The 14,309-nt window shown below is 48.7% G+C and overlaps 1 protein-coding gene across 1 annotated transcript; it reads right to left on the bottom strand.

Moving 5' to 3' along the window:
• Positions 1 to 1,540: 1,540 nt before the first annotated feature.
• LOC138803263 (bestrophin-4) lies at positions 1,541 to 5,112 on the bottom strand. Its single transcript, XM_069987083.1, has 9 exons — positions 4,961 to 5,112; positions 4,777 to 4,871; positions 4,039 to 4,272; positions 3,663 to 3,817; positions 3,132 to 3,209; positions 2,686 to 2,868; positions 2,476 to 2,556; positions 2,185 to 2,339; positions 1,541 to 1,814 (listed from the first exon to the last, which is right to left on the bottom strand). The coding sequence occupies exons 1-9, from the start codon at positions 5,110 to 5,112 to the stop codon at positions 1,541 to 1,543; spliced, it is 1,407 nt and encodes a 468-aa protein (XP_069843184.1).
• Between the last annotated feature and the right edge of the window lie 9,197 nt (positions 5,113 to 14,309).

Here is a 14,309-nt window from a genome sequence, read left to right as displayed (position 1 = left end):
TTGAGTATGCCAGGTAAGTGCACTGGACATTAGTGCTCTTGAACCACTCTTACCAACTTTTTGATGATGAGTTGTACTTTTCCTGCCCTGGCTGGCTTTATTTTATTTTATTTATTTATTTATTTTGTCGGTCGTGGGGCTTGAACTCTGGGCCTGGGCACTGTCCTCAGCTCTTCAGCTCAAGGCGAGCGCTCTACCACTTGAGCTACAGCGCCACTTCCGGTTTTCTGGTGGTTTATTGGAGATAGGAGTCTCATGGTCTCTCCTGCCCAGGCTGGCTTTGAACCTCGATCCTCAGATCTCAGCCTCCTGAGTAGCTAGGATTACAGGCGTGAACCACCAGCGCCCGGCTCCCTGGCTGGCTTTAAACTGTGACCCTGAATCAAAGGAAACCTGATTCAGTTCTACCTTTTGGTTTTGTTTTTCAAATAGTTGTACAAAGGGGTTTCAACTAATTTGTTCTTGCTTCTATATTATATATGTATATTATGTAATATATATATTTTATATATATATATATATATATAAATTTTTTTTGTCAGTCGTGGGGGCTGAACTTGGCCTTATTGCTGTCCCTCAGCTCTTTAGGTCAAGGCTAGCGCCCTACCACTTGATCCACAGTGCCACTTCCTGCTGAGCCAACTTCCCAGCCCCCTGATTCTATATTCTTGACTTGTACTACTTTCTTGGATAACCATTGTTTCCATGTAGTAAGGCTAGCTGCACCTAGAAGCTTCCAAGTGTCTTGGAATATATCTGGAGGTGTTATATTGTGGGTTTGGAAAAGTCAAAGTTAACCTGCATAACTGCCAGTGGCTGCAGCTACTCCCTATTCCCTCCTCCCCAGCCCTTGTATTTTTTTGGGAGGGGGTTTCTTTTTTTTGGGGGGGGTCCGGTGGTGGGGCTTGAACTTGGCATGGGCGCCGTCCCTCAGCTCTTCAGCTCAAGTCTAGAGCTCTACCACATGAGCCAGTGCCACTTCCAGCTTTTTTCTTTTTGCTTATGTGGTGCTAAGGAACCGAACCCAGGGCCTCAGGCATGCAAGGCAAGTGCTCTACCACTGAGCCACCTTCCCAGCCCTTGTTTTGGCTTTGGTTATCCAAGGTTTTAAAGCCAATCTGGTGGGACTGCTTCCCATCTGAGTTAAATCAGCCTCCAGGCCCTTCAAAGATAAGTAATCAGCATATTTATATTCTCACAACAGTTAAAAAATTCCAGTACATTCTGTGCCTTTTCTAGTTAGGTTATCAAGCCAGAAGTATATCCTTCTATACATTTTTCATACATGACTTAAGCTGTCACCCCAAGACCAGCAACACAGCTGCTGTTATCAGTGACACCTCTTGTGCCCCATCTCAAAATGAGTGTCAGGAAACCTCAGGGGTGTCTAACAGTGGACAAGCCCCAGGCAAAACAGGCCTCACTCCTTGTAGGCCAGTTACTGGTCTTTTGTGCCAAGTTCCTTTTCTCTCACCCTGGCCAGCCCACCTTGGGCTGGCCTGTCTTGCGGGGGCAACTTTAAACCACAGGGATGTAAGTCTCAGGGTCCCAGGGGTTCATCTGGGGATTCTGCCACAGTTTCTTCCTCAATGCGTTCAGCAGTCTCAGAGTCTCCTCCCTCCTCACCTCTGAAGCGCAGCAGATGGGGAGTCCGGGGCACAACCCGGCGGCCGAAGTTCCGGAGGCTGATGGCAGGAGAGGGTGCACCTGCCCCCAGAAAGCGGCTGAGCAGTGGGGTCTGCATTGCGGGCGCTGGCCCAGCCAACCTTGGGGATAACTCCACCTGCACGCTCTGCTCCAGTTCATCACTCATTCTGAGGACAGGAGGGTAGATCTTGAGTCCAGCCAGCAATGGGGGATTACACTCTGGTGGTGGAGTCTTTTTTTTTGGGGGGGGGGGTAGTCATGGGGCTTGAACTTTGGGCCTAGGCACTATCCCTCAGCTCTTTATCTCAAAGCAAGAGCTAAGAGCTCTACCACTTGAACCACAGTATCACTTCCAGTTTTCTGGTGGTTTATTGGAGATAAGAGTCTCACAGACTTTCCTGCCTGGGCTGGCTTTGAACCATGATCCTCAGATCTCAGCCTCCTGAATAGCTAGGATTACGGGTGTGAGCCTCTGACACTGGCTTCTGGTGGAGTCTATTGCTCCAGTGGGAGGCCAGGAAAGTGCAGGCTACTTACCGCAAGTTGAAGGTGGAACCCAGGAAGGAAGGCCGCAGTGAGTCGGCCGCTGTGGCCACTGTGTAGGGTGGCTGTGGCTGGTCCTCATCCCAGTATGCGTCCTTCTCTGCTGGAGGCAGGTTCTGGTACATGTCATCCACAGACAGTAGGGACACCTGGACCAGCAGAAGGGCAGGCAGCACATGGCAAGGGTTTTCCTTCTTCCTCCACCTGGACTGAGCTACTGGGGTGAGGGAGCCAAGCAGCCACTCCTAGACCCCAGCTCCACACCTCCATCCCTGCCCCACACACCTGCAAGTTTCGGTCTATAAGTTGATTAGTCTCAAAATCATCATCATCCTCACCAAAGGGATTGATGATCTGTTCTGCCACCTGTAAGTTACATGCAGAAACAGTGTATCTGGGCCCAGAGTCCCTCTGTCCCCAGTGTTAAGAGTGTGACAGTGGTTATCTGTGCCCACATTTCTGGAGCAGGCTGATAGGATCATTTGAAGTGCCCACCTTGAGCCAGCCAGCATAGAAGAAGAACTGCAGCAGTGTGGTGAGAGGGACATACATGTCCAGGTTCCCCAGGGCTGGCGATGGTTCAAGCTCCTGAGGTTTTTCAGTCCCTGCCTCTGGCTCTACAAACTGCCTGCCAACCAGAGTGAGAGCAAAGAAGGAGTATACAGCGATAGTCACCACCTAGAGAAGGGAAAACCAGGAGTAAATTCTTGCCTTGACCTGGGGGGAATCTGATAAGTAATTAAACATATAATGGGGTAGGGGCAACCATGGAGATAGGATCATCTTGCCAAGAAGGAAGAGATACTTTGAGGAATAAGCCCTTGACTATAAAGTGCCTCGCAATATTGAACTAGCAAGGACCATCTCTCAATCCTCCTTGGTATCTCACAAGGCCCAGGACATGCAGAAGCACTGGGACTGAACAGGTGAGAAGCAGTTACTTGGGTGTAGACGAGTGGGATGCTGATCCAGTCATAGTGGAACAGCATGCTGCACTTGGCACGGTACTTGTTCAGCTCCTGGTGGAACAGCAGGAAAAGGAGGTCAGCAGAGCTGAGGAGGAAGATAGGAAGAGAACAGGGAGCATAAAGCAGACCGGGGCAAACCTGAGGCTCAATCTGGGGTTATCAATCTGGGGTGCCTGTGATAGGAAGTAATTAACAACATCTTGGCTAACATAGGTCCTGGAGCCAGAATGACTGTGGATCACATCTCCACTAACTAGCTGTGGAGACAACTAACTAGCTTTTCTACTAGTGCCTCAGTTTCTTTGTTTGGGAAAAGGGGATGGTAACTGTACCCAGCTCAAGAGTTGTTTCAAGAGTTAAGTAAGTTAATATAAGTACATGCTTCCAAGAGTGTCTGACACTATATAATTAGTGCCATTTAAGTGTTAAGTATCAAATCATTCCAAAATTATTCGTATGACTGGAGTATGGAAGGCCAGGAGCCCTGATCCTGGACTGACTCACTTCCAGAAGAAGACAAAGAGCGATGTCATCACGAATTCGCCCATCCTTGCGAGCCTGGGCCGCCAAGTTAGTGAACCAGACACAGGGGACCCAGTATTTGTTGAAGTCGGATTTCAGGCTCTCAAATTTTTTCCTCTCCTCCTGGGACATAAAACCTGCCAGGGTGAAGTGGGTGCAGGCACATCCTCTGCCACCAGGGGGAGCATTGTACAGTTGCCCTCCCTCCTGCGCATCCACCCGCAGTCCCGGAGCTTGCCGTCAGGGGGCCCTAAAACGCCCCCTTCCCCCTCCCCTCCCACCACCCCACCCCGCCAGACTTCCAGATTCCAGAGGGCTCCTGCCCCAAAACGCCCCCCACCCCCAGTCGGCCACGAACCTGCGTCCACCACGTGCTCCATGGTAGGGAAGCGCTTGAGCACGCGGGTGCTCACGGAGCGCAGCACCAGCACCGAGGCCAGGTTGGCATAGCGGATGAGGGTGCGGCGGAGCAGGCGGCCACGCTGGTCCACGCCGTGCACACTGGCTGAGATGACGCACATCAGCTGGTCTGGCAGCGGGATGCTGGTGTACTGAGACCACCAGCGGTTGACCACCAGGGTCACGTAGAAACCTGGGGAGCCCACATGGGTGGTGGGGACAGGAAGCAGGCCACGAGGAGGACCTCGCCCACCCTGCACTACCCTATCCTACCCCCACCCGCAGAGGCCCTCGCCTGGGTCTTGAACCCAGAGAGGACATTTTCAGCTTCAGCAACTCTGTCTCTGGTCCCACCACCCTGCTGGGACAGGACAGGAGAGAGAAGGGCAAACCTCTTGGGAAGAGGGGAAGTAGAGGAGTTCAAGGCCAGGGGACAGTTAACCCTGACATGTTTCCAGTCAGCGTGGGAAGGGACTGTCACCTCTTCCCAGCTGCTCTTCAGTACCCTGAGTGGGGTTCTGAGATGAGCAGGTGTACATGTCTGTGCAGAGTGATGGTCTAGCAAATGACCAGCAGGCTGTAGCCCCCCTGGACCCTTCACCTAGGCCTGCTTGCACTAGTTGACTCCAGCTGTTCACTGCTGTTAGCTAGAGTCAGGGGAAACAGGACACTAGAGAGAACCAGAAGGGGGCCTCACCCAATACAAAGGACAAGGGGATGAGCTCCGCTGAGCGGTTGCAGTACCGGGCCACCTGGGCATACACATGCTTCTGTTCCTGGGTCAGCAGCAGCCTAAAGAAGAACAGATGTAAGGCTGGGTTAGAGGGGTACAGGCAGCCTAGGCCCTCACAGGCTAGTCCAGCCCTGAAAGTCTCCCTCACCGGTAGACGATGCTGAGTATGGCATACAGGGCGGAGAAGAGCAGGAACTCCTTGTAGAGGAGTTTGTAGATGCTGCCCCTCCAGCGCAGGAGCAGGCCCGAGAAGCCTCCAAAGCGCGCCTCTGCCACTTTAAGGGTGTATGAAACCGTCATGGTGCTGGTGCCTAGGGCAAGAGGTCACAGATCTGTCCTCTCTGAGGACATCACTAACTTAGCTCGCCATGCTTGTCACCTCTTGCTACCCACATCCCAACCTTTACTCTGTCTGTAGACATTGGGGGCAGAAAGCTGCAGGGCAGACAAAGTACGACCCATCCCCTGCAGAGCAAAGGTGAAGCCAGGATGAAGTTGGGCAAATGAGACTGAGCTTTTCCACCTGTAGAAATAAGTAATCAAATCCTGAACTGACAGCAAGGCCCCAAGCCTCTCACACACCTGCAACCTTAGCACTTACAAGGCTGAGGCAGGAGGATCTTGAGTCAGAGTTCAGCCTGACTTACATAGCAAGACCCTGACTCAAGGGGAAAAAGAAAAGAAAAAGCCCCAATTCCATTCCAACCTAGAACCACACTTTTCCCTGGGGCTTTGCTCTGGAACCTGCGTATCTGGTCTCTCAAAGCCCAGAGCCTATTCATCTCCCTTCATCCTGCCTACCTTCTCAGCGCAGCAGCCTGGAAAAACTGAACCAGTTTTCACTCCTCACAAGTTTAAGTATCTACTGGATCCATAAAATTAGACTGGAATGAGGTTATCATTGATGGATTGAGGCTGTCACCCAACTTCCCCTGGTCCTGGGAACTTGGCTGTCTTCCTACTCCTGCAGGGTGGGGCTGGTCATTGGGTGGCAGAAGTGCCATCTTCCCTGACTCCACAGCTCAATACAGATAACCCTATGTCCTTCAAGTCAGTGTGACTGCGATAACTATCATCCTGAGAAGACAGACTCAGGATAAACTATTAAAATACCAGCTGATGATCACAGCACCGAGAAGGGCACTGCCCTATCACCCTCTCCCAGAATCCTCATCCACCCCAGGAGGTAGGAGTCAACCCACTTCACAGATTAGGCTCCAAGAGATTAATGACTTGCCCATAGTCACACAGCAAGGGCATGCTGGAGACAAGAGTCGAAGCCAGTGCTGGTGGACTTTAAAGGCTCTTTCCCCAACCCCTTGTCACAGGCCTGACAAGGCCACAAATCTTGGAACTCAGGCTCTTAGTACACACACCTTTAAGTGCCATGTCCAACATCTTGACTCCTAATTGTGCCCAGAGACTGTCTTCCTTCCTTCCCTCCTTCCTTCCTTCTTTCTTTTCTTCTCTTTTCTTTCTTTCCTTCCTTCCTTTCTTTCTTTCTTTCTTTCTTTCTTTCTTTCTTTCTTTCTCTCCTTTTTCTCTTTCTTTTTTCTTTCTCTCTTTGTTTTTTTTTTAAATATATTTTTTATTGTAAAGATACAGAGGGGTAGCCGGGCACCAATGGCTCACACCTATAATCCTAGCTACTCAGGAGGCTGAGATCTAAGGATCAAGGTTCAAAGCCAGCCCGAGCAGGAAAGTCCATGAGACTCTTATCTCCAATAAACCACTAGAATACCGGAAGTGACACCGTGGCTCAAGCAGTAGAGCACTGGCCTTGAGCTGAAAAGCACAGGGACAGCACTCAGGCCCAGAGTTCAAGGCCCACAATGGGCCAAAAAAAAAAAAAAAAAAGATACACAGGGGTTACAATTACATGAGTAAGGTAATGAATACATTTCCTCTCAAGCATTGTTACCCCTTTCTCCCTTTGTTTTTGAGACAAAATTTCAAATTGCTTCCATTTCTTTATCTGTCACACAGAAGGCACTGACCTAATTAGGAACAAAACCCCCAGCCAGACACTGGTGGATCATGCCTGTAATCCAAGCTACTCAGAAGGCTAAGATCTGAGGATCATGGTTTTAATCCATCCTGGTAGGCAAATCTAAGAGACCTTTTTAAAAAAAATTTTTTTTTATTGTGAAAATACCGTACAGAGGGGTTACAATTATGTGGGCAAGGTAATGAGTACATTTCTTATCAAGCATTGTTGCCTCCTCCTTTGTTTCCCCTTCCTATCCCATCCTCCCCCGCCCACAAGACCTTTATCTCTAATTAACCAGAAAAAAAAAAAAAAGCCCCAGAGTAGAACTATGAGTCAAGTGGCAGAGTGCCAGCCTTAAGTGACAAAGCTAAGCAAGAGTGTAAGGCTGAGTTCAGGTCCTGGCACCCACATCAAAAAAGAATAATAATAAAATAAAACCAGGGCTGGGTGCTGGTGGCTCAAGCCTGTAATCCTAGCTACTCAGGAGGCTGAGATCTGAGGATCACAGTTAAAAGCCAGCCCAGGCAGGAAAGACCATGAGACTCTTATCCCTAACTACCAGAGAACCGGAAGTGATGCTGTAGCTCAAGTAGTAGAGTTCTCGCCTTTAGTTGAAGAGCTCATGGACAGTGCCCAGGCCCAGAGTTCAAGCCCCAGAATTGGCAAAAATAAAAAAATAAAAAAATAAATAATAAAAACAGGAAGAGATTGAGATCAAGGTAGCTACTGTACTTTCTCAGTGCTCCAGTCATTTGCAAAATCCCAGGACTTTTGCTCCTACCTCCCACCTGTTTTAGGTATCTCTTTCCCTACAGTGAGCTAATCATCACTCATGAAGCATTTCCTAAAAAGAGGAAGCATGGAAGTCTGGCACCAGTGGAAAAAAACGGAAGTGGTGCTGTGACTCAAATGGTAGAGCGCTAGCCTTGAGCACTGGCTCAGGGTCAGCGCCCAGGCCCTGAGTTCAAGTCCCAGGACTGACAAAAAACAAAAATATAAATAACAATTGTGGACAAGTGGTTATAAGCTTGGGCTTATATAGGTCTGAATTTCAGCTCTCTGTAACCTTATACAAGTTACCTAACCTCTCTGAACTTCAGTTCCCTCCTCCCACAAAGCACAATGGATGACGCCTACCCCAAAGGCAATTATGAGTATTTGAACAATGCCTGGAAGCTTGGTGCATGGTGCGCACTCAGCTGGGGTTGCTACGAGTCAGATCTGTCCCTTTCGTTTCCACCTACTTGTTCACTGGTACCTCCCAAGCTTTTCTGAACCAGAAAGTGTTTCAGAGATGAGAAGGCAGAGACCTTTCTCTGGATGCTCTGTCAGCCTGGCCCCACAGCCAAAGGTGCTACATCCTAGGTTCTCTGAGAGTCACCCATCTACTCCCATTATGATCCTCTAATCTAGCTTTTTATTTTTATTTTTTGGCAGCAGTTGTGGAGGTGGGGAACTTTTCGATATTCAACCCAGATTTGAGGCAAGCTAAACATTCTCTACCACTGAGTTACACCCCAGATGAGGCCTACCTCATTTTTTTTTTTTTTTGGTTCCGGTCATGGGGCCTGAACTCTGGGCCTAGGCACTGTCCCTCAGCTCCTCAGCTCAAGGTGAGTGCTCTACCACTTGAGCCACAGTACCACTTCCGGCTTTTTCTGCTTATGTGGTGCTGAGGAATTGAACCCAGGGCCTCATGCATGCAAGGCAAGCGCTCTACCACTGAGACAACTTCCCAGCCCTGGCCTACCTCATTTTTAACTGCTCCTTCAAGATACAGCTCAGAACTAGTTTTCTTCACTCTCTTATACCAGTTTTGCCTCTAATTTACCAGGCTTCAACCAAAGGAGAAAAGGAATAGTAAAATCTCTATGCCATGGATTATACAATACAGATAGCATGCAGATAGATGAGTGGTAACCCAGGAAGAAATACTTAGTAAGGTGGTACATGCCTATAACCTCCATCAAAGATGTATTTTTTTAAATTTTTGGTCCGGTCATGGTGCCTGAACTCTGGACTTGGGTGCTATCCCTCAGCTCTTTAGCTCAAGGCTAGCACTCTACCACTTGAGCCACAGCGCCACTTCTGGCTTTTTTCTTTTTGCTTCTGTGGTGCTGAGGAATCGAACCCAGGGCCTCGAGCATGCAAGGCAAGCACTCTACCACTGAGCCACCTTCCCAGCCCCTTCCATCAAAGAATACTTGAAATCTGAAGACTTTTCTTCCCTCCCTCTCCCCCTCCCTTTCCCCCTCCCTTTCTTTCACTTTCTCTCCCTCCCTCCCTCCCTCTTTCCCTCACTTTCTCCCTCCCTTTCTCTCTCTCTCTCTGTCTCTGTCTCTGTCTCTCTCTCTCGCTTTCTCTTTCCATTCTCTCTCTCTATTTTTAACATGAAAGACATTCAGTTTCACCACTGTCAACCTCCCATGCCTTTTCTCAGATGAGTCATGGTCTGAAAACCTACTCATGGCCTGACTGGAGTTATGTCCTCCTTTTAGATGAGAAATCTTCAAGAGTAAAGAAGAATACTGTGTGTGTGTGTGTGTGTGTGTGTGTGTGTGCGCGCGCGCGCACGCGCATGCACTCACACCGCACACATGTGATCAGAACCTGAGCTTCAGAGGGTAAGAAGGGTTCCAGAGCCTCAGCCATCGGGACCCATGCAGCCTCTTCCAAAGCTTGGATCTGCACCTTTCCTTGGGCATTCTGGGCTGCTTACCACTCAAAGATGTTCTAGGTCTTGGGCAGCCAGGTTCTGGGTCTCGCTGGGTCAGCTCCCCAGGGCAGCCCAGCTGGGGTGACTGCACTGAGATTCTGTGCAGCACTCTGCTACCAGCACTCAGGTCTGTGAATTTCCCACAGAGCCAGGGCAAAGAGATATGTCCTGAAGGCCTCCATCCCAGGAAGGGCCACTCACCCTGCCTTCCGGAATCACCTTATCTCCCTTCCCACTGCACACAGGACCCATGACTCCCAGTTTATGGTCCGGGAAAGGGAACCTTGCAGCCCATAAATCACCCACCCCACCCTGCTTGTCCCTGGGCACTGTTTCTCCCTCTCTGCAAGTCCTGCCCTCCATTGCCCTTCCCTCCCTTCATACATGAATCAGATGAGCCTCGACCTTGGGCAAGCCACTGAACTCCTGGAGAAATGGATACAATAATGCCAACCTGAGTTGTGATTATTAAGTGAGTTAACTGTATAAATGGTTCAGAATAGCACAATGGTAAAACTGAAGTGTGCTCTAGCTATTAGCAGGGTTTTTTGTTGTTGTTAGGTTTGGGGATTGAGGTAGGTCTCATGATGTAGTAGTCTAAACTGGCCTTGAACTCACCATCTTCCTGCTTTAGCCTATTAGCTCATACTTTACTGTGGGCTATAGAACACACCAAGGATTCCAGAGATTACTCTCTAATAACCCCTCCTAAGTGCTAGCCTTCCTCACATTTCTCAGTCTCCCTCTTCCCTTCAGGTCTGACTCCAAGGTGCTGAAGAGACAGGGATTCTGGGACATGTGCTCAACAGGGTATCACATCTAATAGCGTTTTTGGGGGGATGGAAACCCAGAGACCTCAGAAAATCTCAGCAGTATATGGGTCAGTGTAAGAAAGAGACAGGTTCAAAGACAGGAACCCCATGACTGCAGAAAAGTCAAACTGTGAATAAATGGACTTCAATTTTCTCATCTATACAGTGAGGATAACAAAATCACATCCATATGATAAGGTTACTGTGAACCATCAATATGATAAGTACAGCCCAGCACTGGAAGCTCATACCTGTAACCCTAGCTACTCAGGAGGCTGAGATCTGAGGATCATGGTTCAAAGTCAGCCTGGGCAGGAAAGCCCAAAAGATTTTTATCTTCAATTAACCACCAAAAAACCAGAGGTGGAGCTATGGTTCCAAGTGGTAGAATGCTAGCTTTGAGCAAAAGAGTTCAGGGACAGCAACCAGGCCCTGAGTTCAAGCCTCATAACCAAACACACACACACACACACACACACACACACACACACACACACACACACACACACACACACACACACACACACACACACACACACACAAAGATAAATGCCTGGCCAGTGCCTGAAACATAGAAGCTACATTAGATCCATGGATGGGGAGCTGTTTACATAGTGAGAGGAGGCTGTGGCAGACCCCTGAATTACAGCATCCAAAAACACATCCTGGTATCCTGACTCCAGGAGGAGGGTTCAAGCAACTTGTTAAATTCCCCAAAGGAAAGCTACAGGACAGTGGAGCTCCAAAAAGGATAGTGGCCTGGAACTGTAGCTCAGCAACAGAGCATTTCCCTAACAAGGATGAGACTCTGGATTCAGAAGATTTTGATTTTTCTTTTTTGGTCAGTCATGAGGCTTGAACTCTGGACCTGGGTGCTTTTCCTGCACTCTTCAACTCAAAGCGAACACTCTACTGCTTGAGCCACAGCTCCACTTCCAGTTTTCTAGTGGTTTATTGGAGATAAGAGTCTCACAGAGTTTACTGCCCATGGTGCCTCTGAGCCAAGATCCTCAGATCTCAGCCTCCTGAGTAGCTAGGATTATAGGCGTTGGTTGTGGTGCTTGAACTCAGGGGCTGGGTACTGTCCCTGAACTTTTGTGTTCAAGGCTAGCACTGACACTTGATCCACAGTTCCATGTCTGGCTTTGAGATCATTAATTGGAGAGGAGTTTCATGGACTTTTCTGCCTGAACTTTCCTGCTTTGAACCACAATCCTCAGATCTCAGCCTCCTGAGTACCTAGGATTACAGGCATGAGACACTAGTGCCTGGCTTCATAGGCTTTTAATTATGTATTTATTTATATATTTACCACAAGTACTTTTTTTTTTTGTCAGTTGTGGGGCTTGAACTCTGGGCTTGGACGCTGTCCCTCAGCTCTTCAGCTCAAGCCTAGCGCTCTACCACGTGAGCTACAGCACCACGTCTGGCTTTTTCTGTTTATGTGGCGCTGAGGAATGGAACCCAGGGCCTCATGCTTGCAAGGCAAGCGCTCTACCACTGAGCTACCTTCCCAGTCCCCAGAAATTTTAGAATCATGGTTCAAAGCCAAATCCTGCAGGAAAGTACATGAGATTTTTTTTTTATAGTCTTGGAGCTTGAACTCAGGGCCTGGATGGTGTCCTTGAACTTCTTTTTGCTCAAACCTAGCACTCTACCACTTAAGCCAAGGCCCACTTCTAGCTTTTTCTGTTTATGTGGTGCTGAAGAATCAAACCCAGAGCCTCATGCATGCAAGGCAAGCACTCTACCACTAAGCCACATTTCCAGGTTCCCCCACCACCACCACCTTTTTTTTGGTTGGTTGTGGAGCTTGAACTCAGGGCTTGGGCGCTGTCCCTGCACTCTTCAGCACAAGGTGAGTGCTCTACTGCTTGAGCCACAGCACCACTTCTGGTTTTCTTTTGGTTTATTGGAAATTAGAGTCTCACGGACTTTCCTGCTCAGGCTAGCTTTGAACTGCAATCCTCAAATCTTAGCCTCCGCAGTAGCTAGGATTATGGGCATGAGCCACCCGCGCCCCCCCTTTTTTTTGTCTGTTGTGGGGCTTGAACTCAGGGCCTGGGTGTTGTCCCTGAGCTCTTTCACTCAAGGTTAGGGCTCTCCCACTTTGACCTATAGTGCCACTTCCAGTTTTCTTGTGGTTAACTGGAGATGAGTCTTTCATACTTTCCTGCTTGTGCTGGCTATGAATCACTATCTCAGCCTCCTGACTCCCTAGGATTGCAGGCATGAGCCACCAGAACCCAGCTTGAGACTCTTTTTTTTTTTTTTTTGGGTCCGGTCGTGGGGCCTGAACTCTGGGCCTGGGCGCTGTCCCTCAGCTCTTCAGCTCAAGGCCAGAGCTCTACCACTTGAGCCACAGCACCACTTCCGGCTTTTTTCTTTTTGCTTATGTGGTGCTGAGGAATCGAACCCAGGGCCTCAGGCATGCAAGGCAAACGCTCTACCACTGAGCCACCTTCCCAGCCCCCAGCTTGAGACTCTTATCTCCAACTTGCTGCTGCCTAAAAGCCAGAAGTAGAGCTCAAGGACAGTGCCAGGCCCCGAGTTCAAGCCCCATGGCCAACAAAAAAAAAAAAAAAAAGAAAAAAAAGCCATGAGCATACAGGTATAGTTCAGTGGTAGAATGATAAAATGTTTGCCTAGCAAGTACAAGGCACTGGGCTAGATCCCTTGTGCAAAAATTAAAAATCTTAAAAAAAAAAAAAAAAAAAAAAAAAAGAAAGCTGGGAACCAGTGGTTCATGCCTATAATCCTAGCTACTCAGGAGGCTGATATCTGAGGTTCAAGGTTCAAAACTAGCCTGGGCTGGAAAGTCTGCGAGACTCTTATCTCCAATTAACCACCAGAAAATTGGAATTGGTGCTGTAGCTCAAAGTGGTAAAGCACTTGCCTTGAGCTGAAGAACTGAGGGACAGTGCCCAGACCCAGAGTTCAAGCCCCACCATGACCAAGACACAGACAGAGACACAGACACACAGACACAGACACAGACACACAGACACACAGACACACACAGACACACACAGACACACACAGACACACACACAGACACACAGACACACAGACACACAGACACACACAGACACACACAGACACACACACAGACACACAGACACAGACACAGATACACACACACAGAGACACACACACAGACACACACAGACACACACACACACACACACACACACACACACACACACACACACCAGAAGTGGAGCTGAGGCTCAAATGGTAGAGCTCTACCTTTGAACGCAAAAGCTCAGGGGCAGGAGCTAGGCCCTGAGTTCAAGCCTCAGAACAAGCACTAAATAAATAAATAAATAAATAAATAAGAGGCTGGTGTGGGGGGGGGAGGGGGAGGGAGAGATGGGAAGGGATGGGAAGGGGAAACAAAGGAAGAGGCAGCAATGCTTGGTAAGAAATGTACTCATTAGGGGCTGGGAAGGTGGCTCAGTGGTAGAGCGCTTGCCTTGCATGCATGAGACCCTGGGTTCGATTCCTCAGCACCACATAAGCAGAAAAAAAAGCCGGAAGTGGCACTGTGGCTCAAGTGGTAGAACTGAGGGACAGCGCCCAGGCCCAGAGTTCAGGCCCCACGACCGGGCCCAAAAATACCTCCCAAAAACAAAGAAATGTACTCATTACCTTGCCCATGTAATTGTAACCCCTCAGTATGGTATTTTCACAATAAAAGTACATATATAAATAAATAAATAAGAGGCTGTATGAGCTAAATTGTGTCCCCTCCCAATTTACTCAAGTCATATTTTGAATATCTAACCCCCAGTACCTCTGAATATAGTGTTTGGCTAGGGCCTTCAAAAGGATAATTAAGTTAAAAAGTGGCTATGAAGGTAAACCCTAATCCAATCTGACTGAAGTCCTTTAAAAGGATTAGTACTTACAAGATGATATAAAGGTTCACAGACTGAGGGCTGGGAAGGTGGATCAATGGTATAGTACTTGCCTCACA

The sequence above is a fragment of the Dipodomys merriami genome, unplaced genomic scaffold, assembly GCF_024711535.1.
Source record: "Dipodomys merriami isolate MVZ:Mamm:240054 unplaced genomic scaffold, mDipMer1.0.p SCAF_34, whole genome shotgun sequence".
NCBI classification, from domain to species: domain Eukaryota; kingdom Metazoa; phylum Chordata; class Mammalia; order Rodentia; family Heteromyidae; genus Dipodomys; species Dipodomys merriami.
This window is presented reverse-complemented; position numbering and strand designations above follow the sequence as displayed.

Coding starts and splice junctions, on each gene's coding strand:
- LOC138803263 (XM_069987083.1), bottom strand. CDS start 5,112: ATGACGGTTTCATACACCCTTAAAGTGGCAGAGGCGCGCTTTGGAGGC. Junction 2,557..2,685: donor TCTATGCTGGCTGGCTCAAG/GTGGGCACTTCA, acceptor TGTAACTTACAG/GTGGCAGAACAGATCATCAA. Junction 1,815..2,184: donor GGTTCCACCTTCAACTTGCG/GTAAGTAGCCTG, acceptor TCCTGTCCTCAG/AATGAGTGATGAACTGGAGC.